This window comes from Bos javanicus, chromosome 9 (assembly GCF_032452875.1).
Source record: "Bos javanicus breed banteng chromosome 9, ARS-OSU_banteng_1.0, whole genome shotgun sequence".
NCBI lineage: Eukaryota > Metazoa > Chordata > Mammalia > Artiodactyla > Bovidae > Bos > Bos javanicus.
The window spans coordinates 96,812,931-96,839,628 of NC_083876.1; the positions used below are offsets into that span (position 1 = coordinate 96,812,931).

Genomic DNA, 26,698 nt, shown 5'->3' on the forward strand with positions numbered 1-26,698 from the left:
CCATGGGAGCCCCCCGGAGCCCCCCCACCCCGTCAGCCCGATTGTTCTCACGGCCCCTGCGCACAGCCTAGGGATGAAAACAAAACATCCTCACAATGAACTGAACATACCTTCTTGGCAGGTTAGGATTATTTAGAAAATCACATGTTCCTGAACTCTTTCCAAAAATAATCTGTGGCAACTTGAAGGACTTACAAACGTGATCTATCCTATAGCCAAGAATGTGTGTGCGCATAGTCGCTTCAGTCGCGTCTGACTCTTTGCCACCCCATGGACTGCAGCCCGCCATGGTTCTCTGTCCATGGGATTCTCCGGTAAGAATATTGGAGTGGGTTGCCATGCCCTCCTCCAGGGGAATCTTTCAACCCAGTGGTTGAACCTGTGGCTCCTGCACTGCAGGCAGAGTCTTTACCACCGAGCCACAGCCAAGAGAAGGATCATATACTCCAGAGTAGCAGCCATGAGGTCTGGAGAAAGATCCTGTGTAGTAGATCACAGCTGTCTGCTGAGTACGGATACCCTTAGGGGAATTTCCTATTAGTAGAAATTAACCGTACCTCAATGTTTAAGAATTAAAGACTTCTATGAATCATGTTGTATATGATATATCATATCAAACAAGGGTAGCCAGTGGGCCAAATCTGCTCTGCCACCTGGTTTTATAAATAAAGTTTTATTGGGACACAGCTGCTCTCACATACACGTTGCCTACTGCTAGGAACATGGCTGCTTCCATGCTCCAGCAGAGCTGAAAAGTCATGACGGAGGCCACATGGCCATGAAGACTAAAATATTCAGCTTGAATAATTACACACTCAGTTCATCAACACTCTTGATTTATAGCCGATGAAATTTGTTTTCTATGAATATTTAATGGCTGGGAAAATGAAGTCTAACTTTTTTTTTTTTTAACGTAGACTCAAAGCTGAGTTAATAGTCTACTTGGAAAATGGTAAAAGCAGAGAAAAATAATAGTAACTATTGCTGGATAGTTAGACTAGAAGTGATTTTTAAATTTTGTTAGATTTTCCTGCTTCTCAATCGGAAAACTACTTTGCAGGGTCCCCTAACAGTAACGCCCTTTTTAGGAAATGGCTGACATCAGCACATCTTTAGCCATTTGCTTCTGGAGCACAAGGCTCCGGATCAAAAACAGTCTGGTTATTTTTAATGAGAAACAGAACAGAGGAGCCATTTCCGGTTTTATGCGGAATTAGTCCATCTTTCAGCCTTAAAACCCTGGATGCTGTCGTTAGGCCTAGGCCTTGGTGTGGATCACATTCACTTGGTGGGCCTGAACTTTCCTGGCTGTATTAAGAGCAAAGTCATGCTTAACTGAAAGCATGGCTGTAAAGATCTAATGTTACATGGAGACACATAGAGAAAGCTCCTCACTGAGAACAGGACACACAGGTGTTCAATAATGTGTAGCTGTCATTGTCACCACCAGGCAGGCACGGCGGCTGAACGTCCTTTTAACTCAACCCATTTCTTAAGCCAGGTTTGGAATGCAGTAATAACAATAATTATACTCAGTAGAGCACTCAGCGATAGGCCCTGGGCCAGGAGATTCACAGGAGCCAACTCATTTATGACCAGAAGACTTGAAATGTATACTATTTAAATATGCTTACAGTCCTCCAGGACACTTGATACGCTACCAGTGACATGACTCCCCCAGGCCAAGCAAAGGTTTCTGTGCCTTTAGGAAAGAAGGTACGAGAAAGTATATATCCGACTTTGACTCATTAAAGAAAAGCCAGAGGATTTTGTTTGATAAAAAAGAAAATTTGGAGTGTCTAACTCAGGACTATACTTCGAAAATAAAGGGCACGCTACCACTTCCAAAAATACACTTGGTTATGAGCTCAAGAAAAAAAAAAGAAAAGGGGTTTCCTAGGTGGCTCAGGTGGTAAAGAATCCACCTGCAGTGCAGGAGACCTGGGTTCGATTCCTGGGTCAGGAAGATCCCCTGGAGAAGGGAATGGCTACCCACTCCAGTATTCTTGCCTGGAGAATCCCATGGACAGAGGAGCCTGGCGGGCTACAGTCCATGGGGTTGCACAGGGTCAGACAGGACAGAGTGACTAACACTGTTTTTTCATGAGCTCAAGATGCATCGGCACTGCCCAGGGACTCCTTTCCATGGCAACGATTCTCCCAGCACCCGGGATTAGAAGGGTTTTCACCTCGCCCCGATTCTCTCGGGGTCCTTATCTGTGTCATCCGGACCCCAGCTAGCCTGGCCCAGCTGGAAAACGTGCAGAGGCAGAAGGTGGCCCCCTGCCTCCTCCCAGAGCTTCGGGTGCCTGGAAGCAAAGCGGACAAAGCTTCGGATTAACTGATTAACCGGGTGGGAGCAGGAGGGGAGGAGTCTCCCACAGACCCACCTGCGGGCACCCGAATCCGCCCTAACAGGGCTGACAGAGCCATGGCCGCGGGGGAACCCCTGGAGAGGGAAACAACACTTCTCCACATCGAGAAACTTCTACCCTCTCTGGAACCAAGCGCCCATGAAGAAGCCGGGATGAAGGCAAATGCAAAGGGACCTTGTGGTTCGTAACAGTGATGGGAGACTGCAGCTGCACAGGACCCAGGACCAGGAGAGCGGGTTAAATCCCACTCAGAGGACACTCCGTCTCTCCTGCATCCTCCACACCTTACCCTACTTTCATAAGGAAACTTTCAATAAGGGGAAACGGATTAGGGTCAAAGACACGAGTAATAACGCTGTGCCTACTTTGTGCTACGCGCTTGATGAGGGATTTGACATATAGGAGTGTAGTAGTGCGTGTGCTCAGTCATGTCTGAGTCTTTGCAACCCCGCGGACTGTAGCCCACCAAGCTTCTCTGTTCATGGGATTCTCCAGGCGAGAATACTGGAGTGGGTTGCCAGTTCCTCCTCCAGGGGATCTTCCCAACCCAGGGATCAAACCCGCATCTCTGTGTCTCCTACACTGGCAGACAGATTCTTAACCACTGAGCCACCTGGGAAGCCATTTAAATATATATATATATATATTACATATATTCATGAAACTCTTAAATAGCATGAAATGGGAAGGGTTCACCGAGGTTCAGAAAAGTCAGATAACCTCCCCGAGGTCCTGGAGCTGGTGAATGTAGGGGCCAGGCTGCCAGTGACGTGGGCAGGTTTTGCATACCCCTCTGTCTCTGCCCTGCCACCCTTACCAGAGAACTGGAGCAAGCAGATGGAAACAGAAGTGTCTGTTCTGGACACCTGGGCCCACATTCATCTCTTAGGGCATCTCCTTTCTTGCTTAGTTCTACATGTTTGAAAAATAAAACACAGGAAACCTACAATTTGGGGGAATGTGATCGTTGAAGGGAGGTTTATAGGAAGTAACGTTCGTGTAGCCTTTCTGAACAAATTGGCATCGACATTCTTCTTTCAGAAATCCATGGTTAGAAAAGTGGTCCTTTTGGAATCAAACCCCAAGAAATGTGGGTTTTCAGACGCATGTGATCTGGCACAGGATGAACCATGTTTCCTGCCAGTGGTCAGAAGCATCCTGGAGAATTACACTGGAATACTGACATTCTGGGTTCAGTTCTTGATTTTCTCGGATTTTATGGTATCTCTTTTCTGACTTGGGTTAATAGGTTATGAAAGGTGGACTATAAAGAAAGCTGAGTGCCGAAGAATTGATGCTTTTGAACTGTGGTGTTGGAGAAGACTCTTGAGAGTCCCTTGGACTGCAAGGAGATCCAACCAGTCCATCCTAAAGGAGATCAGTCCTGGATGTTCATTGGACAGACTGATGCTGAAGCTGAAACTCCAATACTTTGGCCACCTGATGTGAAGAGCTGACTCATTTGAAAACACCCTGATGCTGGGAAAGATTGAAGGCAGGAGGAGAAGGGGATGACAGAGGATGAGATGGTTGGATGGCATCACCGACTCAATGGACAAGAGTTTGGGTGAACTCCGGGAGTTGGTGATGGACAGGGAGGCCTGGCGTGCTGCGGTTCATGGGGTCGCAAAGAGTCAGACATGACTGAGTGACTGAACTGAACTGAATAGGTTCAAAATCACCCCGCAGTGACCTTGAGCAGGCAGCAGGAATGCTGATCTGGACCCTTGGCCACAGCAGGAAGAGTCGGTCAGCAGAGCCTGGGACCACGGCAGCTGGCCACACCCTCCCCGGGCTCTCCCTCCAGCTGCCTCCATCCCCTGCCTCTTGTTTCTTCCTTTACCTCCGTCTCTTATCTCCTCCTAAAACCACCCGCCTCCTTCAAGGCCTGGGCCCGGAGTCATCACGGTCTGGGACGTTTCTCCATCCCTGGGCACAGCAGTCCATGTGCTGGTACTGACGAAATGTTATTTTCCAGTTGTTAAAACACTGAGGTCCTTCCCCACAGGTTGGTAAACAGAGCTACCCCCGAACTCGCCCCTCAGAGTTCACCTGTACCACCGTGACCCAGCTCCTCCCGGGACCTCTGTTTCCTGGCAGACAAAGGGGTGACACTCAGAATGACCCCCTGAAGCTGCCAGATGGCTGAGTGGTCAAATATCACACATGCACAGGGCGCCCCACGTGGACACGATCCCCCGCATTACGGTTCAGTGCCTGTGTCGCGTGGTCTTATGTGACACCTCATTGCCTCTCTGTATGATCTGAAGTCACTGAGAGCTTTCCACGCATCCTTGACCCGCCATCCTACCCAGCACAGTGACTTCCGCAGAAAACCTACGCAATCCGCTTGTTGGGTAAACGTCTGGAAGACGCATCAGTTGCCCTCATCGACATCTGCATCCTCGTGCCTGGAAGGCGCTGGGGAGCTTCGAGAGGGCCAGCTGCTTAGGAATCAGAGTTCCCTTCTCCTCCTTCCGCTCCTCCTGCACGTAGACACGTGACAGGAACTCAATCTATTTTCAGGTGGAGCTGTAATAGATCATGTTAGAGGAGCCTGGCGGGCTGCAGTCCATGGGGTCACAAAAGAGGCGGACAACAGCGACAGATGGAAACGCGAGGCTGGAGGCTGAAAGGGGTGGCGGGCAGCCTCCACGATGGCCCCTCTGATCCTTGTCTCTGGGTACTTCTGGGCACCTCCTTGCAGCCCCGCCTGCTTCCTGGAGGGAGCGGGGCTCGTGGACTCCCCTATCGGGCAGAAGTTTGCGTTACAAGAAGGCTGTGGCTTCTCCCTCACTCGGGTGTTTTCTCCCACCCAGCTCGTATTGCTCCCCTGGGGATCAGAGGTGCCTGAGCAGAGACCCAGGCGGGAGGGTCACCCTGGCCACAAACGGGGCGAACCTGGACGCGGGTCCCTGCACAGCAAGCCTTCAGATGTCACCACCACCCAGCCCCGGAGGGACCCCGCCACGACCCCCCCGGAGCTGAGCCGGGATCTCGGGCCACTCAAACCGTGACACTTTGAGTTTGTTTTGAGCCACTACATTCGGGGCTTGTCACCTGCTGTAGATGACTAACACCCAAGGGCTTCTTTAAAGACCCGAACACAACATCGCAGTTGGCCTCTGGGGTAACCGCCAAGCCACAGTGACCCCAGCAGATAAAAATGAACACAAATAGCTGCCTTTACGGAGAGCTTCCCAGGCCCTGGAGCTGCTCAAAGACCCGACAAACACCATCTTAGGCAACCTTCAGGGCCACCGTGAAGGAGCCGGTGCATATTTTTACTGCAGCAGAAAGATAAGTAAACAGACCCGAAGCTTCAGAAGTCATGACTCTTGCATCGCACACCCTGGCCCGTCCACACACCACACTCACTCAGGGAGGAACAAGTCAGCGAATCCCTTAAAGACCACGACCAGGGCCCATGCCAGCCCTCCAGCTCTAAGGGAACCAGAGTCACAGGGACAGGACCCTAGAATGACCAAATAGGGGAAAAGGTCATAAAAGACTGGAAGGCCTCCCCTTTTTTCTCTTTTTTTAGAAGAATCCCATTGCTTTCTCCCCAAATCCAATTTCACATTTACTAACTCTCCTCTCAAGACTTTCAGGACTCCTCAGGTGGCATTATCGGTGAAGAACCCGCCTGCCAGTGCAGAGGATGCAAGAGATGTGGGTTCGATCCCTGGGTTGGAAAGATCCCCTGGAGGAGGAAATGGCAACTCACTCCAGTATTCTTGCCTGAAGAATCCCATGGACAGAGAAGCCTGGTGGGCTACAGTCCAAAGGGTCGCAAATAGTCCGACACGACTGAAGCGACTGAGGCCGCATGCAAGAATGTCTTCGAATTTCACTCACTTCAATTTCAACTCACTTCCTCTTGGGCTGTTACGTGTGAAGATGAAAAATGCCTCATCAGGAACCTTCCTTATTATGTCCCTTCTCTTCTAAAATGCAAATTTCTTAGACTCCAGAAGGATCTCAACATCATGTGTTACTTTAAAAAAAAAGGGAAGAATCAGGTGAGTGTTTCTGAAGGTCAATTAAGACAGAAGCACCGCTGCACCATCCCTATAACGAGATGCTGCCTGGTTCCTTTCCAGGGTAGAAGGAGAGAATGGGCCTCTTTGGAAAGGAGCCAGGCAGCTCCTCCTCCAGCCTCTCGCCCTCCAGGCAGACCTCAGCTGCTCTGGGAGACACAAATGGATGGTAACTGTTCCCTGCTTGGGAGAGAAAACGTCCCCCATCACCGTCCTTGCCCCCGCGGGAGAACAGTCTGCCGACTTCCACCTTCACGGGCATCCTGTCTCATCCCCTCAGCGCCTCTGCCAGCACATGGCTTCATCAGCATTTGTGCAGACAGCTATGGTGGCCACAGCACCCGCTGTTTCCCCAGTGCTGGGCGGCGGGGAGACGTGGTCACTTGCTGCCTCCCCCCAAGCCTCCACTTCTGACGCCAACTCCAGGGCCCCAGAAAACATCTCAGCAAGAATCCAGACAACCTGCCGGCCCCCAGAGCAGGGCTGCCTGGGCTCCTGCGAGGACGGAAACTGCATCGTCCCAGCCAAGGTCCTGAGACCTGCCTATCCAACCCTGGGTGGGACTCCTAAAACTCCTGAACAGTCTCCAGACCGAGAGGCAACGCTCGTGTAACGTGCTCGCAACCTTAGTTGTTTGGTTTCTAAGAGAGAAACGCAATCCGATCACGGTGGTATTCATTCAGGAAGTCAGGGCTGGAGATGAGCGGTCCCCATGTCATGGGCTGGATGATCACTCTGCTGGGGAAACCAGGATTTCAGAGTCTCTGCTAGAAAAATGCTCAAGGGCGCTGATAGTCACCGCTCCACAGAAGCCTCCTCTTCTCAATCCTGGGCCCCCTGTAGTCCCGGGACCGCTCTCCATGGGTAACTTCCCCTCCAAGCACCCCGTGGGGCCCACCCTCTTCGCTGTGTAGCGCCCCTCCCTGTGGCTGCTGATTCTGTTTCCCTGAGCATCTCTGTGTTCCTGCTTTCTTAGTCCTGCTCCATCCCCGACACTGTGAAGGTACTGAGGGTTTTCTCTCTTCAGAAGGAGTTGGAGGTGGGGGAGGAGACAAGACTAGAAACGTTCCCTCCCCGGGTTGCCCTGGTCATTTTCTGACACAGAGGGGACCGCCCACCACCACCAGCCGCCCCTCACCACTCCCAGCTTTTCCTCTTAATACCGTCCAAGAGGAAAGAGACGCAACTCAGAAATCAAGAGTCACTAATTCCCATCCTGGGGCACATTCTTTACCCAAACTGAGGCCCTGGCCGTCTATGTATAAGAAATAAATGGTGAACAGTGATCATACCATGTGGATTGGAAGCAGCACAAATCCAGCGAAATACGCACAGGAGAAGCCCAAGGTCATAAAGCCACCAGGGGGACCACAGGTACGGGAAAGCACCTCTAAGTTAACAGCTTGCTGTTGCCTCAAATCACACATCTCACATCCTAAGCGTGGACACACCCAAGCCGCCTGGGAAGCCGAGAAAATCAACAGCTGCCCCCAGACTTCGCTTGAAGAACGGGTGTCCTGGGAAGCCTCGCTTGAAGGCTTGTACCTCTAGTTCCAGTCAGGATGCGAGGACACCCCAGACCCACTCCTGTGAGGGAGGAGGGTCTGTGTTCATGATGGGGCTCGGGTTAGGGTGGTTTTTCTCTCCTCTCAGAGAGAATAAAGCCACAGAACTGCAGCTAAGAGCTCTGCCCGAGGCCTCCACAGCAGAAAAAGGTGGATACTCGAATCTCTGGTTTTGTTCCTGAAAACAAAGTGCACACACACGCACACACAGGTCTGCACAGACATCATGTCAGAACAAACAGGAAAACAGAAAACTGCTGGCGAGCAGGCCTGTCCGTTCCTGGAAGCCCCTTCAGCACACTCAGCCCCAGGCAATCCAGGTTTCTACAAGTCTTCAGGTAGCAGCAGAGACTCAACTGTTTCCATCTCTTGAAAAACTGCTAACAACTTTAGTTTAATGGCATGACAACCAATATTTGTCCCAAAGACATTATTGGAACCTGTTTTCAAGTATATTTTCTTCTCTCTCCTTTTGCCCAATATTTTTTTTTTAATAAAATAAACTAAATATAAAAATATATATATTTTATTTAAAAAATAAATAAGGTTACTGAGAACCTGTTAGCCAAGGGTCTTTCCAGCAGGCAGACAGCAACAAGACCCAAGGTTCCAAAGTCACTCTGGACCCACAGGCCACCAGGGACTGGACACACGGAGACCGTCCCTGGGGGATCTGATTCTTGGTCTGCTCCACTCTGCATGGTCTTCAGACTCCTACCTTCTCTGCACTGTGGTTCTGTCTACACGGGCCACCAAAAACAAGCACGCTGTGCGCAGCCCCCCTGAGTCTTCGGGGGCTGCTCTGGGTGCCACACGGGACCCCCAAGTTCTGCTGTGAGCCTCTCCCAGCCCTGGGCAGTATCTGCCACCCTTCCTGTAGGGACACCTGAGCCCGAGGGCCTGGTACCTGCTCGGAGCTCAACCATCACTCCTCACTGCGCTCACCATGATAGGAGTCAGTGGAGAGGCCCAGTCCCTAAGGCAGGCAAGAGGCCAAATGAGTTGGAGAAAAGCAGGATTTCGTATTCATTCAGAATGCTGAAGGTCACACGCCCTGGCATTGGCCTTCAGCTTTCTCAGGCCCATGAAGGTGGACATTTCAGAGGCGAATGCTGCCTGTGACTCAGGGAGCCAGCAGAGCACAGAGATTAAAAAAAACGAAGCTGTCGCAGGGCACCGGGGCTGAGCTCCCTGCGGTCTCCCGCAAATTCCCACTGGCGATTTCGGGTATGGTATGTCTATGCTTCAGTGCTACTCTCTCGATTCGTCCCCCCTCTCCTTCCCCCACTGTGCCCACAAGTCTGTTCTCTGCGTCTCGATTCCTGCCCTGCAATAGGTTCATCCATACCATCTTTCTAGATTCCATATATATGCATTAATATACCATATTCATTTTTCTCTTTCTGACTTACTTCACTCTGTATACCAGGCTGGGGAGCGAGGTTCAAGAGGGAGGAGATGTATGTGTACCCGTGGCTGATTCATGCTGATGTGCGGCAGAAACCAACATAATATTGTAATTATCCCCCAATTAAAAATAAATAAATTGAAGTAAATAAAAGGGAGGGAAAAGAATATGAAGGTGGACGAGATAAAACTCAAATCGACTTAACAGTTGTGTGATCTGGAGTAGGGTAGTGAAGTGTAGAGTTTATATAAGGGCAGGTTCCTGACTCCCAAATGTTTCCACAAGGGTTAAATAAATTAATTGTTGGTAAAATGCCCAGCACACTGTCACTGATGAATAAATATGATCCTTGCTCACAGCAGATGTTCATCTTGATTCTGAGCAAGAAGGAAAAGCAGTCAGTTAACATTTCAACAAGCCTATTAATGCTGCTGCAAGCGCTGCACGACTGAGAGTAAAGGGCCAGTTACGATGTTGGACAGAAGAGGTGTGTGGGTCTGACTTACCCCTAAGACCCCAAAGCGCTCAGCCAGGCTCCAGCCGCAGAGAAAGTCGATTTCAAACTTGTGGTTCAGAACGACAATGGCGTTTTCCTTCCCGTACTTGGGGTAGGCGCGGGGGTCCGTGTAGATGACACACTCTGTACCCGACCACCACTCCAGCAGCATCACCAGCTCTGGAACAGAGAGACAGACAGGCCTTTATTTCATGCACCTCTGCGACCAGAGCTCTGGACCCCCGGGACAGGTTGGCACAGCAAGGCTCTGCCTTCCTAGCTGGAAGGGAAAGCAACTTCGAGGGGTCAAATGCAGGATGGTTTCAGCCAAGATCCCAATCCTTGACAGGGTTTAGAAAGAGAAGGAAAAAAAGAAAAAACAGAAGAGAAAACTCCACAAGTCTCCAGGGGAGGAGAGGAAGCTTTGAGAAGGCAAATGACTTGCAATCCTTGATTAAGTACCTTGGGGAAAAGTAAATCTGAAAGCCTGAATCCATGCCCTGGTGTTTACAGAGCTCTGAAGGGCAGCAGGAGGCGAGATACAGAATTATTAACGTTCTACGAAATGACTAATTGGGACACTTATACACTCCATCCAAAGAACACTAAATACCCAATTTTTCTCTCCCGTGAACGATGCTGGAATGTACCAGGAATGATGAAGCCCTGCGGGGAAATAGCAGCACCTGAAGGGCCAGGATGAATTAGGGTCATTCCCTCGTGGGCCTCAATGAAACTATAAAAACATTTTTAAAAGAGCTTGTGAAAACGGAAAAGTCCTTTTTCGGGCAATAAAGACCAACTTGCCATTTTTTTCTTCAGTGATACCTCTAAATCAGGTGACCAACTCCCCACCTGGTGCCCTGAGGACAAGCCTTTATGGTAGAAATTGTCCAGAAGAACAGCGGAACCTCGGCAATTCCAACCACAGCTAAAGAGCAGCTTTGCACTGGAATGCTACAGTTAAGTGTGTTCAGCAGGTAGGTAGGTGGGTGGCTGAGGGAGCCCTCTGGGAAGGATGGCTTAGTCGCTCAGCTGACTGCCAACATTTTCATAGTGACGCGAACACTGTTATAATAAAGGGTTCTGTGAGCACGCTTAGTCTCCAAGTCATGTCACATTCTTTGTGATCCCATGGACCGTAGCCTGCCAGGCTCCTCTCAGTTCAGTTCAGTTCAGTCGCTCAGTTCTGTCCGACTTTTTGCGACCCCATGAACTGCAGCACGCCAGGCCTCCCGGTCCATCACCAACTCCCAGAGTTTACTCAAACTCGTGTGCATCGAGTTGGTGATGCCATCCAGCCATCTCATCCTCTGTTGTCCCCTTCTCCTTCCACCTGCAATCTTTCCCAGCATCAGAGTCTTTTCAAATGAGTCAGTTCTTTCCATCAGGTGGCCAGAGCATTAGAGCATCAGCTTCAGCATCAATCCTTCCAATGAACACCCAGGACTGATCTCCTTTAGGATGGACTGGTTGGATCTCCTTGGAGAAGGGAATAGAAAACCATTTCAGTATTCTTGCCTTGAGAACCCCATGAACAGACTCCACTCTCAATGGGATTTTTCATCAAGAATACCAGAATGGGTTGCAATTTCCTCCTCCAGGGGATATTCCCAACCCAGGGATTGAACCTGCATCTCTTGTGTCTGCTGCATTGCAGCTGGATTCTTGTACCCACTGAGCCACTGGGGAAGCCCTGTGAAGGACATGCCCCTTTTTATCACCACTTAGAGGTATATGTCAGGCACTCACTCACTCATCACCTTCCCCAGCACATGCACAGAGGCACGCCCACACACGCACCCCTGCATGCACAGACACACACACACACACACATACACAAAGCCCAGCCAAGCCTCACAAATAAAAGGCTGGACTTGCTGCCCTTGGAAGTCTCTCTCTCCTTGAGGCTGGAGACCGGCAATGAGGTGCTGGAGCCAGAACTCTCTGGAAGGCACTACAGTCTAGTTTCTAAGCCCGAGCCCTCTGGGGCTTTGGACAGGTGAACCCCGAGGCACCCCAGCCTCCTAATCTTGGAAGGGGTGGCCTCAGGGGCTTTTGTGAGAAGCGATGGGTGTCACATACAACAGGCTCTCTGTGCAGAGCACGTGCCGGGCCCCCAGCAGACCCAGGCTTCACTGCCCACCCGTGTCATCAGAAAACAAACCAGAACACACCCCCTACTGAACACCATAGAGTCTGCCTGTTCCTAGAGCTGAGAAAATGCCGAGCCCCCAGGCAGCTGTCCTCCAGGGGCAGCAAGCCCGGGGGAGCCATCGGGGGAGGGAGGGGGACGGGTCCAACCCGTCCCGGTACCATTCACGGGGGCTGGACAATCCCAGGGCAGAGCCGCATCCAGAGGCCGCAAGGTCAAGCAGGACGGCTCCCGGGACGCCTCTGGCCGCCACCTCCTGAAGGCCTCTCTGGGCCCTGCTGCTCCAAGTCCAAGGCAGGCTGGGCCTGCTTCCACTTGCCCAGTCCCTTCCAGGGTACTCATCGCACCCTGCGACATGGTGCGATGACCCCCTGCCCCCGCTACAGGCTACAGGCCTCGCGAGGCACAGACCCTAACCTCAGCCTTTCACCCCAGGACCCAGCACAGTGCGGGCACATGTCTGCTTCCAGCAAACACCGTCTGGTGGCCAGACGTGTGTAGGCAGAATATGCCAGGAGGCTGGAAGTGTGGCCACACGCCTGGGTGGCTCCCGGGGTCCCAGCCTCAGAGCCTGTGACCCAGGGAGCAGATAGCCTCATACCAAGAGGCGGCGAGACCGGGAGGGCAGAGATGCTGCCTGGGACAGATGCTGTGCATGGATCTGGGGGCCAGGATCCTGTGCCAGGGGCACCACTCGACGGCTGTAAGACTTCCCGGTCTGTTTCGCAACGTCCCAGAAGCCTCAGCATCTTTGTGAATCCAGACAGGAAAAGCTGCTGGAGGTGCGATGGCTATGACAGCAGATTCTGTGGTCAAGGCGCCCAGCGTGATTCTGCACACACAGGGGATGGTGAGCAGCCAGCTCCCGTGACTGTTACACACACGGCCCCCTGGACAGCAGGCATGGCTCTGTGACCACCAAGGGGAAGCGGGAAGGAGTGGAGAGGGGGACAGAGTCACAGCGGCTTCCGCACCAGGGTGGGCGGTCGTGATTTATGGTTGCACCACAGAGGCCGTGAGGCGTCACCGGAGCATTTCTTACAGAGGCCGCGGCAGCACCGAATCTGCGTTCTGAAAAGAGCATTCAGGCTCAAGCGGGTGCAGAGGAGAAGCAGAGGGGCCCGTGAGGGGTGGCTGCAGAGGCCCAGGGAGAGGCGATGACAGCTGGGCCAGGTGGGAACCAGGGGAGGCCAGGATCCCCACCTCGCCTCAACAGGCTGGAGTTACTCAACTCAACACTGACATCTCACCGGATAAAAGGTCTTCCTTTTTCCTCCTAAGGGGTTTCATTTTTTTTTAATTAACAAGAAATGTATTTATAGTCATAATGAACAATAATTCAATTAATCCAGAAGAATTTAGAGGAAACTGCGCCAATCCCCTTGAGGGCCCTAAGGCCTGTCTATCCAAATCCCCTTTCTGGTGTGTTTCCAGTTGTAGCTCAGCTGGTAAAGAAGCCGCCTGCAATGCGAGAGACACCTGGGTTCGATCCCTGGGTTGGGAAGATCCCCTGGAGAAGGGAAAGGCTACCCACTCCAGTATTCTGGCCTGGAGGATTCCACGGACTGTGTAGTCCCTGGGGTCGCAAACAGTCGGACACAACTGAGCGACTTTCACTCTCACTTCAAAGGCCCACTCGGGAAGGTCTCAGGAGGCTGGGTGGGCTCCACAGGTCACACGCGTGGTGGCTGACGTGCTGATTCACCTCCCAGAGAGAAGTGGCAGCCGCACTGCAATGGCTCCTTCCTCTCCATCCCCTTGGCTCCTGACTCCCTGGCCCAGCTGGGTCTGGTCCTGCTGGGGGGCTCGGCTTCTGCCCCCACACCGCCCACGTCATCTGCCCCCGCCCCACCCCAAGTGCAGTAAGAACCCACTGCGGTCTCAGTCTGGCCTCGGAGGGGGAGCCTGACCTCTGAGTCCCCTCCGTCCACATCCATCGCCCCTTCCCGAGGGCTGGCCCTAGGCCTTCCAGCTCCAGCAGGAGCTGCACAGACCACAGCCCTCCAGGGCCGGTCAGCCCCAACACGTGACTAAGGACCACTCCCTTCCAGGGGGCGGGTATCTGCCAGCAGCTCCGCCTCTCTGGTTGAACGCTGGGCACTTCCTCACCAACAACCACAATCCAGCTCCCTTCCTCAGGGTTAAACACAAGAAACAGCCTGGGGGTGGCCTTCCAGGCCTGTCCTTAGGGGGTTCACAAGCACTTGTGCACATGCACAGTTTTTCCCCCTTGAATGGGTTCAAACTGTATTGACCTTTGTAAACATATGCATGCAGTTATTTTCTCCAGTGTATTTGGGGTTGCTGCTGCTGCTGCTAAGTCGCTTCAGTCGTGTCCGACTCTGTGCGACCCCATAGACGGCAGCCCATCAGGCTCCCCTGTCCCTGGGATTCTCCAGGCAAGAACACTGGAGTGGGTTGCCATTTCCTTCTCCAATGCATGAAAGTGAAAAGTGAAAGTGAAGTCGCTCAGTCGTGTCTGACCCTCAGCGACCCCGTGGACTGCAGCCCACCAGGCTCCTCCGTCCATGGGATTTTCCAGGCAAGAGTACTGGAGTGGGGTGCCATTGCCTTCTCTGTATTTGGGGTTATTTCCATGTTAATACAGATAGATACACAGAGGTATCAGCAACTATGGACTGGGCTCTGGATGTGGGCTGGGCCATGTTCCAGGGCCATGTTCCAAGGCCACGTGCAATTGCATTAAATCCTCATGTTTAGTGGTAAAGAACCTGCCTGCCAATATAAGAAATGCAGGTTCAACCCCTGGGTCAGGAAGAACCCGTGGAGGAGGGCATGGCTACCCACTCCAGTGTTCTTGCCTGGAGAATCCCACGGACAGAGGAGCCTGGCAGGGCTACGGTCCGTGGGGTCGCAAAGAGTTGGACACAAATGAGCACAGGCACAGAATAGAACCCTGTGGGAGGAAATATGATTGTCCCCATTTTAAAGATGAAGAAACAGAGGCACAGGGATAACTCATCCTTTGTTCAATTCAGGAAATTGCCATTTTTCAGGTCAAAACTAGTCCAGAAGGGCAATTCCACGTGGGATAACCAGCTGCATGGCAGTTCCTGCTTCAGACATATTATGATTTATTCAGCCATTCCACCATCAATTAGGATCCCTCCCCAACCCTGTTTCTTATTGCTACAAATATTATAGTAAACATCCTTGAAAATGCATGTTTTTTGTAAATTGTGTAAGGATTTCTCTAACATAGGTATACCAACAAGTAGAATTATGGATTGAAGGGTATATGCATGCTCAGTCGCTAAGTCTGACTTTTTGCGACCCCATGGACCCCACCAGGCTCCTCTGTCCATGGGGTTTCCTGGGCAAGAACACTGGAGTGGGTTGCCACTTCTTCCTCTGGAGCGGTGAGCAGGGGGTGGGGTGGGGATCTTCCCGACCCAGGGATCAAACTTGTGTCTCCTGCATTGGCGGGTGGGTTCTTTACCACTGAGCCAGATGTAAAAAGAAAGCTATAAACGGAAATGTCAGTATTTGTTTAAAGCAGAAGCTGGAGTGGATGCAGGGGAGACAGGAAGGGAGAATCCGCCTCACACAGATGTGAGATCCGTGGTCAAGTGGGTGGCCGGCTGGCCCAGGGCCTCATCACCGGAATCGGCTCCTCCATCCTCCTCCCTCCCACGGCCCTGAAAGGAGCCAACACTTAATATCATCATGGTCCTTCTGCCCACTGAAATCTCGGCCTGTGTATTAATTCCTGGGCCTCGTAGGAGGGAGGGGACACCCCGGTCACCCTATTCTCCCCAGAGGCGTGGACTGGGCCCACAGGGCCCCTGGTGTTGGGGGTGGCCGTCAGACACTGGTAACAGACAAGATGTGTAGCTGAGGTTTCTTCAGTATTACACAGCAATTTTGAAGCTTCCTGTCCCATTTTAAAAATGTTCACTTTGCTCAATTTTGTACTTTATTATTATTATTATTATTTTGGCGGCCACGTCCCGAGAGCAGGGTGGCCAGAGACGCTGGAGAAGGCCCACACAGGCATCTTCCGGGAGCTCGGGCACCTCTGGATCCTGCGACATGGGGCCACGCCTGGCCCTGGCCAGTCATTGCCACCTGCTTGGCAAACTCTGCGTGGAGCCGGGTGGGGCTGGCTCTGAGCTCTTCGAGGTAATGGCCAGGGCGGGGTGGGAGGGAGGGGAAGTGACCATGGCTGCAAAATCTCAACCTGCCACCTCGGATTTCAGAGGCGGATCGGGGTAGGGGGGCCAGACTCTGGCTGCAAGGATACATCGACTGAGGGACACATCTGTGCTGTGTAGCTCGATCACAAATAGGAAAGAGGTCGTAGATGAACAAAAAGGAGAGTGCGGCCGGGGGAGAAGCACCTGGTTCATATTTGCAAAGAAGGAGGAAAATGGTAACAGCCAACATCCCCTGAGTCAGCACACACGTCACTGTTCCCATTTCACAGATGAGGACATGGAAACACTGAGGCCCAGAAGCTGGGCCAGTTCCCAGTGCCCAGAGGCCAGCGTGCTGGGCCTTGAACCCAGACAGGGAGACTTACGAGAGTCCGTGAGGACACTAAAGCCAGAGTATCAGGTGACGGGGAGAGAAAGCGCGTTGAGGGAGGGAAGAGGTCAGAGTTTAGAGGAGAAAGCTCGCACCTCTGACCTTGGGAAGCCCTTCTCTGTGAGAAGATGCCCACCTCAAGGCTGCCGGGAAGGGTACATGCACTAAAGCGATGGCAGCATTTCACACTTGCCCGCCCTGGAAACAGGGTTTTTCTCCTCCTGAATGCTATGACCAGCAGGGAAAACGCAGCAATGATGGCAAAAGAAATGATGAAGGGACAGAGGGAACAGCCAGGAAAAATAAACAGCAGGTGACATCCCTGCCTTCAGCCCTGATGTTGGTCGTCCAAGTCCAGATGCTGGGCAGCTGTAAGACCCGGCTCCTACTGTGCCAGATCCTAAGGATCCACATGCACCCAGGAACCCCAGCAATCCTCCAAACCCACAGCCGACCCCTTCTGCAAGCCCAGGTGATTGTGGGGGACTCCCTCCTTCCCCACCAAACCTCTCCCCGTGTGCCCACTTGCACCTGCCATGATTGACATTTCACTTCTCTCTGCAGCCCTTTCTGGAAGCAGTGTCGAGAACACTAATAAGACAGGGAGGCAAAGTTCCTGCAGAAAAGACCTCTAAATCCAGACTGTTGTTTAGAGTTCACTGTTCAAACATACCAGCAGCCTCTAGAACCCCCCATGTCGGGGATATGGGGAGATGTCATCAAGATTGAGGAAAATGGTATTTTTATAATTAACTTCATCCAATCTTAATAATTACACAATCACATACATAATTTATATGTAATCTATAAACTAAGTGTATATAATTATGCACTTATATTTTTTTTTTAATAATTTGGCTGATAATAATTGAGGTTAAAAATGAAACCTCTCAGCCACAGGATTTTCCCAAATGCAGAATGGAAGAAGTTTCTGGGGTGTGATGTGAGACTGCTCCCTGTCGCAGACTTACTTATATTTCAGTTTGAACTGTGCTGTGTGCCAAGTCGCTTCAGTCGTGTCTGACTTTGCAACCCCATGGACTGTAACCCACCAGGCTCCTCTGTCCATGGAATTCTCCAGGGAAGAATACTGGAGTGAGTTGTTAAACCCTACTCCAGGGGATCTTCCCGACCCAGGGATCAAACCCACATCTCTTACATCTCCTGCTTTGGCAGGCAGGTTCTTTACCACTAGAGCCACTTGGGATGCCCCTTATTTGGAACTATTTCTAGTTAATTCCCCAGCATATACCTTTTTGCCATAACCAGATTTCAGTACTTTCTTTCCATGACACCAAACTGGGGGCCCAGTTGTACCTGCAACATTTCCATCCACACCCCAGTCACCCGGGCACTGCTTTTCCCACTTAAGTGCCCAGGTCACTAAACGATGCTGAGGCACGAAGCCCATAAACAGATACACAGTATATCTGTGCTACTAACATTTCATAGGATGATTAGAAAAACAACATCTACAAAAGCTCCTTAGGATGAGGGGAAGGTTGGGAAGCCCTGCAGGACATCTCTGATAGAGATGGCAACACCAGAAGCCAGTTCTCCTGGGCCACATGGCATCTCCATCACACCCTCCCAGCCCTGGACCACACTGCATCTCCATCACGACCTCCCAGCCCCGGACCACACAACATCTCCATCATGTCCTCCCAGCCCCGGACCACACGGCATCTCCATCACGTCCTCCCAGCCCCGGACCACATAGCATCTCCATCACATCCTCCCAGCCCCGGACCCCACAGCATCTCCATCACGTCCTCCCAGCCCCGGACCACATAGCATCTCCATCACGTCCTCCCAGCCCCGGACCCCACAGCATCTCCATCACGTCCTCCCAGCCCCGGACCACATAGCATCTCCATCACGTCCTCCCAGCCCCGGACCCCACGGCATCTCCATCACGTCCTCCCCATCACGTCCTCCCAGCCCCGGACCACACGGCATCTCCATCACATCCTCCCAGCCCTGGACCACACGGCATCTCCATCGCATCCTCCCAGCCCTGGACCACACAACATCTCCATCATGTCCTCCCAACCCTGGACCACACCTCATCTCCATCGCGTCCTCCCAGCCCTGGACCACACCTCATCTCCATCGCATCATCCCAGCCCTGGACCACACGGCATCTCATCATGTCCTCCCAGCCCAGGACCACACTTCATCTCCATCACGTCCTCCCAGCCCCAGACCACACTGCATCTTCATCACGTCCTCTCAGCCCCGGACCACACTGCATCTCCATCGCATCCTCCCAGCCCTGGGGACATGCCTGTTTCTGTGCAGGATTTGCTCCTGGCTTCCCTGGTGGCTCAGATGGTAAAGAATCTGTCTGCAATGCAGGAGACCAGGCTTCGACCCCTGGGAGCAGGGTATGGCAACCCACTCCAGTATTCTTGTCTGGAAAAACCCCATGGATCTCATCTAGCCTGTGCCCAACGCCAGCTTAACACTCTCATTGAGTCCTCACCATCCACAGAGGAAGTGAGACTCCTTCACCAGCCTTTACTGCTGGGCCCACCCTCTTTCTTCTGCATCCCTTGAGCTAAGGCCAAGTTGAACTGCACACTGTTCCTTGAACCACCTAGAACTCACCATACCTACCCTTGGCCTCTTGTCCAAGTTGTTCTCTTGGCCAGAAAAGCCTTTCCCTTCCATAGCATCCCCAAACCTTCTCCGAGTTCCAAGCTTCAGCTCAGATGAGATATTGTCCATGAACTTGAGACCACCCCCACCTTCTATGAGAAGTAATCTGTCTCTCTTCTAAATCCCCCTTAGGGACACTGTGTCAATGCTCCTCTGAAGTCAGGCAGACCTGATCTGAATTTCCGCTCTGTCATTTACTAACCACCACCCCCTGACATGGGCATATTACTGAAGCTCTCTAGCCTTCAGTTTTAGATGTGAAAAAACTGAAGTTTTGATGTGAAAACACTCACAAAACTGTTATCAACATTGAAGAAGACTAACGCTTGGGACCTCCCTGATGGTCCAGTGATTAAGAATCCACCTTTCGAGGCAGGGGATGTGGGTTTTATCCCTTGGGAGGGAACTAAGACCCCCACATGCCACAGAGCAGCTAAGCCTATGTGCTGCGAGCACTGAACCGGAGCACCTCAACCAGACCCCTCGCGTCGTAGCTAAGACCACCCTCCCCTGATGCAGCCACAGAAAAATAAATAGTTTTTAAAAAGACTAATGTTAGACTAAAGGCTGAGCACCGAAGAGCTGATGCTTTCATACAGTGGGGCTGGAGAAGACTCTTGAAGACCCTTGACTACAAGGAGATCAAACCAGGCAATCTTCAAGGAAATCAACCCTGAATATTCACTGGAAGGACTGATGCTGAAGCTGAAACTCCAATACTTTGGCCAAGAACTGATGTAAAGAACTGACTCACTGGAAAAGACCCTAATGCTGGGAAAGATTGAAGGCAAAAGGAGAAGGAGGTGACAGAGAATGAGATGGTTGGATGGCATCACCGACTCAGTGGGTAGGAGTTTAAGCAAGCTCTGGGAGATAGTGAAGGACAGGGAGGCCTGGCGTGCTGCTGTCCAGGGAGTCACATGTGACTGAGCGACTGAACAGAAGCGTTTGAAAAGGAACTACAGGCAGCAGTGGTAATGAGCTTCCTCCCTTGGATCTCATGTTCCTTCCCACGAATCTGGTTCTGTTGGGTCTGGGTTGGTTCTCCTTCCATGTGGACCATGCAGTCCCTCAGGGAGGGTTTGTCTCATCCACTTTGTTGGCCTGCTGCCTGCAGCACACAGAACAGGGCTTGCACAGATAAATATCCACAGATTTCCATCATTTCACAGCTGCTGATGGCATAATGTGCAGCTCAGAGAAAATTCACAAGGATCCAGGTCATGTCAAAAATCCGTTAAGTGTGGCAGAGTCCTTGGGCCCATTTAATCCCACTCCTGGGCATAAATCTGGAGAAAACCATAATTCAAAAAGACACACGAACCCCAGTGTTCACTGCAGTGCTATTTACAATAGCCAGGACATGGGAGCAACTAAATGTCCATCAGCAGAGGAATGGGGCAATGATACACGAAGAAGATGTGGTGCGTACATGCAATGGACTATTACTCAGCCATGAAAAAGAATTTTAAAAAATTTAAGCAACATTAAGAAGTTATTAATCTCTTTAGGAACACTTAAAGTGTAAAATCTACTGAAGATAAGTATCTACTAGAAATTGTCATCCTTTTAATGTTTCCTCTCATCTTCCCTCATCAAAATATAGTGAGCCTTCCATTCATACATGAGATTCATTACTGAGAGAAATACATATACTGTGATTGCTGAAAGGATTATAAAAAATGGAGATGCTGAAATGTACACAATTCCCAAACTAAATTTTAGGGCCAGAAATGTGAGGCAGAAACTACACTGCAATTATTTATTAAAAAAAGGTTTTCTTCACAAGAAATCATTTCCTTTTCTCAGCCTAGGAGGCCACGGATTCTTGGTTTTGTCTTTTCTAATGCAGAAATGATTTCTCTGTCAGAGTAACTTATTTTCAACCGGTCATCTGCTTCATTCAGTTTTGGCTGTGCTGGGTCTTCACTGGGTTTTCTCTAGCTGTGACAACCAGGGGCTCCTCTCCAGTTGCGGTGCACAGGCTTTAGAGTGCACAGGCTTTAGAGTGCACAGGCTTTAGTGCACGGGCTTTACAGTGCATGGGCTTTAGAGTGCATGGGCTCGGTAGCTGTGGCAGTCGCACTCAGCTGTTCCTCGGCATGTGGAATCTTCCCAAGCCAGGGATCGAAGCTGTGTCTCCTGCATTGCCAGGCGGATCCCACTGCACCACCAGGAAAACCCTGTCAGAGTCGCTTTTAATTGCTGAGAGTAACATACAGATTGTTTGCTCTTCTCTGACTTGTGATAAATGAGACCACCAGAGAGCTCTGGACCGATCCTAACATCAGTTATTTCATACAAAACTTCTTGCGCTTTCAGCAAGGTAATATTCTGTCCCTGTTAAGGTTACCAGACAGAATGCAAAGTGCCCAATGAAATTTGAATATCAGATAAGCTTCAAATGATTCTTTAGCATACGTACATCTCCTGAAATACCAGATGAAAGATGTACTAACCTATCCACCGTAACATGTCTGGGAGATACTCATAACAATTATTCGATGTTTATCTGATATTCAAATTTAACGGGGAGTCCTGAATTTTTATTGGCTAAATCTGGCAGTCGGAGTCCTTATCAAGCTAGCAGTAACCATGGCAACAAGCACTGATGTGGCTCTAGGAACGAGCTGGAAACGAACGGTCAGGGTTGACTGGCACCCACGGCCCCATGGGGCTCCTGCCAGCACCACCTCAAGCACCCCGAATGGCCATCTGCTGAGACAGACTAGATGCACATTTATTCCCCATTTCACAGATGACAAAATGGAACGCACATGGCTTCCCCAAGGTCACGCAGATTTGGGGGAGCAGGACCACCACGCTCGGGGGCTGCCACCTGGAATTCCCCAGTGGATGGCAGGGTTCTGTCACCCTGCTGGCCTCATGAATATGCAGGAACCATGTTCTGAGAATCTTGGCAACTTTCAAACAATAAACCTGTACTTCAATTATATCTCAATCTCATTCGCAAAGGTCCCTGACAAATCTTTTCCCTGGGGCTTGTCTGAGCTTTATCTAATCAAGTCCTGAAGCCAGTGGGTGGGCACCACAACCAGCTACTAAACCCTAATTGCTTGGCAGCCCTGGGAAGACCAAGGCTAAGAATTACGAGGCTCTGCCATCTGCGAACTGCCCTAGGTAATCCCCATCCAGCCGTCGTGAATTCTGGCTGAGTCCAAGTCTGATGCAAAATCTCCAGCACCCAGAGGGCTTGCAAGGCAGTGAGAAAGAAGGTGAGGTGACCCAGCCCAGGCTGACCGCTGGGGAGACAGCGTGTGTGTGTGTGTGTGTATTAGCTGCTCAGTCGTGTCCGACTCTTTGCAACCCCATGGACTGTAGCCCACCAGGCTCCTCTGTCTGTGGAATTTTCCAGACAACAATGCGTGCCCTCCTCCGGGGGAGTCTTCCCCATCCAGGGATCGAACCTGGGTCTCCTGCACTGCAGGCTCATTCTTTACCGGGGGGACAGTGGAAGGACATACATGAGATGGAGGAGAAGTAAAGGTGGAGAAGCCAAGGATGGAGGGAGGAAGGGCTAGAGTTCCCTACTGAGCCCGAACTGCATGCAGGCAGTGAGCCTGTCACACACAAACCACTATTCCTCTGGCCCCAGAGTCAGCCGGCAGGGTTAGCTTTACTTCATACAGACGCAGAGACTGAGGCTCAGAAAGGTCTCATAACCCGGCCAGGGCCACCGAGAGACTGAAGATTTCTCTCTGGCTTGTGCACCCCAGGACCCAGGCTGTCCGGGGGAGGGGCCCAGACTCACACGGTCCCTCAACTTCATGCTGCTTTACTTTCTGCATCACCCCCACCAACTCCCCTACAAAGCCCTCACTGACACCCCAAAGAGGCCAAAGTGGAATCATGGTGCAGTTTTTTCAAATATTTATTTTAGTTTCAATAAAGCACTGTCTTTGTGCAGGCCCTGCACTCTGGGTAGCATCTTATTAATTCTACTGTTCTCACTCTAGTATGCCTGAGATCAAGGGCGCCCATGATGTACCTAGTTTAATGTCGTCTTCTTAAGAAGTATATAAAATAAGGAGGTACCTTACAATTAACAATATCTTAGATTCTATGAAATACAGAAATTTTAAAAACAGGGTGACCTCAGCAAGGTGGCTCTTCAACGGGCTGCATCTTGTCTGTGGCCGTGTGTCTGGAAAGTGCCAGGTGCTGGGGGTTGGGAAGGCAAGGTGAGCAGGTGGAAGACAGAGCATGTGAGGGCAGGCGACGAGCCCGTCTGACACCGCCAGGTGGGTATGTGACACCACCATGCGATCATGGTACCACTATCATATTGCTATGATGTTATCATGAAGAGCCTCTGGAGGGTGACTCTGGGAGAGAGTAAAGGACAGGGAAGCCTGGTGTGCCGCAGTCCACGGGGTCGCAAAGAGTCAGATATGACCTAGCAAATGAACAGCAACATGATTTTATTGAGACCCACAGGCAGTATGACACAAAGACCCCTAAGGAACATTATGGACTTTAGGAATCTCAGTGTATCGACACAGGTTCGTCAGGTGTAAAAAAGGAATCACATCAATGAAAGATAATAAGCTAGGGGAAACTGTGTGTGTGAGTGTGTGTATGTATCTGTGTGTTGGAGCAAGGGGCAGGCAGTATATGGAAACTGTACTTTTGCACAATTCTCCTGGAAACTAAAAACTGCTGGTAAAAAAATAATAAAGTATATTAGTTATAAGAAAACACAATGTGAGTTGATCTTTTATATTTCCTCCCCCCCCAAAAAATGTAACAGAAAACACAAAATTTTGCTTTCTGTTTCTGTCTTTGCCAGAGTTTCAGCTACTTTCAATTACCTATGACAGATCAATACAGGAGCGACAGGCCTTTCACCCAGACGAAAACAAAATGAAGTGCTATCAGATTCTTAGGTCATAAGATTGTGATCAAAGAAGTAGAAAGATCCCAGCTCCACCTCAGCCTCTGAACACCAACTCACTCTCCAGTCACAGGGACAGTAAAGGAAGATGAGCAGTGTGCCAGGCCCCAGCAGGTCTGAAGGGAAGCGGAATGAAATACCTGCTCTAGAGGAAAGACGGTCAGAAGGAAATCATTAGAAAAGCCAATGGCTTTGGCCCTTGGGTCATAATTAAGTCCACTTGGCCAACAGACTACGTGCCTGCTAAGTCCCTTCAGTCGTGTCTGACTCTGCGATCCCATGGACTGTAGCCCACCGGGCTCCTCTGTCCATGGGATTTCCCAGGCAGTAATACAGAGGATGAGATGGCTGGATGGCATCACTGACTCGATGGACATGAGTCTCAGTGAACTCCGGGAGTTGGTGATGGACAGGGAGGCCTGGCGTGCTGCGATTCATGGGGTCGCAAAGAGTCAGACACGACTGAGCGACTGATCTGATCTGATCTGATCTGAATACTGGAGTGGGTTGCCATTTCCTTCTCCAGGAAACCTTCCCGACCCAGGGTTCAAACCCGCATCTCTTATGTCTCCTGCATTGGCAGGCGGGTTCTTTAAGGATAACAAACAAAATACAGTTTGTTCTTTGTTCTGGACAAATAAACCTCGAGAACAGTTCCCCAGACCAGATTTCCACGAACAGATTCACTGCCACTCTTGTGTGTTCACATCTCTCCAGCATCAGTCCACTGGTTTCTGAACCCTTTAAGAATATAATACTAAGAAGGCTGGCAACCGGATTCCAAATATAGTGACCCACTGACTAAGTGCTTATTATGGGCATAGTGACAACATTTGCAGACAAGGATGCCAAGCAACAGAAAGAAAATGAACCACACATTTAGATAAAAGCGAAGGGATTTTCCACTTCCAGAAGTCCTGATAGTTGATGAAGCTACAGTCAGACAAGAATAGATGTGTATTTTTTTTTTTCCTCCACCTGTCATGGTCCTGGAGACACTGACTTGAGTAGTTAAGAACACAGTCAAGGCTAAATTGCCGCCATTTGACTTCTGTAGATTGACATTTAAAACATCAGTAACAAAGATTTTGTCAGACATAGATTCTATGAGCTGAGAGATGGCATCACCACCCGTCCAGCTGGTAAACATAAAGTTGCAGAACAGACAGGTAGTGTGGGCATAAAATACAGGGAGGTTACCGTGGCCTCCGCTCGTGCAAACTCTGGAGTCAAGGCAGTCTGATTAATGACTCTACTTTTTCTAGGCGATGATCTTTGACAAATTGTTTAATTGTTTTTCTTTCAATCTTGAAGACAGAAATGGTGCTTTCGACTCTTAACTCACACCTCCCCACCCCCTTTCTGAACAGAACTGTACAGTGTATGACAGCAGGAATTGTTCCCCTTCCTGGATGTATAGTCACTGTCCAATCTCGTGCACTCTAGGCGACCCACACTTTCTCCTTCTTGCCTTCTTTCGGAATACATCTTTTTTTTTTTCTGGCTGTACTGTGTGGCATGCAGGATCTTAAGTTCCCTGACCAGAGATGGAACCCACTGTCCCTGTAGTGGAAGCGTGGAGTCCTGACCACTGGAGCCACAGGAAAAGTCACTGGAATCAGTATTTTAAGTCATTTTCCATGGGTATTTTAAATCAGTTTAGAATATGTAAAGTCTTACCATCTTCTAAGTAGTTACCCTGAAATACTTTCCAGAGATGGTCTGATATATCAACCTTTCAGCTGTGGGCACCTCTCCGTACTTGTGGTTTGGTGAACAAGTAGAGATCTTTCTCTAGGGGGATGCCTGCCCTCCCAGCACGCCTTTACTCACCTGCCCCAGCAGGAAGTGTACCTTACAGGACTAGCGAGTCTGGGAAGGTTAAACGGACATTCCTGGCTTGGCTCTGCCCGTCCTCCTCAGGTGAGCACTCTGCCCCTCCCTCTTGGACCCTAGGAGGCTGCCCTGTGCCTCTCTGGGCACATCTGCCCAATTTGAGGGTTCAGTCTATTTAAGTAACTTCACATGCAGTTATAACTTCCAAGATAGGCTCTATCATCCATCAAGAAAATAGTCTGTCTTCCATCCATCCTCCAAGCCTTTGCTTAATTTCTCGAATTGTTCAGACAAATAACTGAGAAGGGTGCTGTTCTTTAGGGCCCTCTTGGAGCTCTCAACTTTATCCAAGTCCAAACTTATTATCTAAAATTCCATATAGTGTTTTCTTAAAAAAAAAAACAACACACAATTTTATTTAACCACTTCAAAAACATTCAGAATTTGAAGCAAATGTCTCATTGAACTTAAAATCAAATTGAAGGGTAACCCAAGACAAGAAATTGGCTACAATTTTCAGAAGGAGGTTCTCGCTTTCCCTTTCCAATGGCAGTCTTCCCAAATAACAGGGGAAAAGCAATTATTCAGAGATAAGCATGGCAGGATAACAATTGGACTGGAAAACAAATTGGATTATTGTTGCTGTTGTTCAGCCCTAAGTCATATCTGGCTCCTTGCAACCACATGCACTGCCGTCTG

General features: G+C 50.4%; 1 protein-coding gene across 4 annotated transcripts in view; it reads right to left on the bottom strand.

Annotated features, from left to right (window-relative positions):
- The window catches only part of AGPAT4 (1-acylglycerol-3-phosphate O-acyltransferase 4), a 135,632-nt gene that overhangs the window by 19,702 nt on the left and 89,232 nt on the right, over positions 1–26,698 (bottom strand). For all 4 annotated transcript variants that reach the window (XM_061428489.1, XM_061428488.1, XM_061428490.1 and 1 more), the window contains one exon: positions 9,895–10,064. In XM_061428489.1, the coding sequence (XP_061284473.1) occupies positions 9,895–10,064 (170 nt within the window). The remainder of the gene's footprint in view (positions 1–9,894; positions 10,065–26,698) is intronic.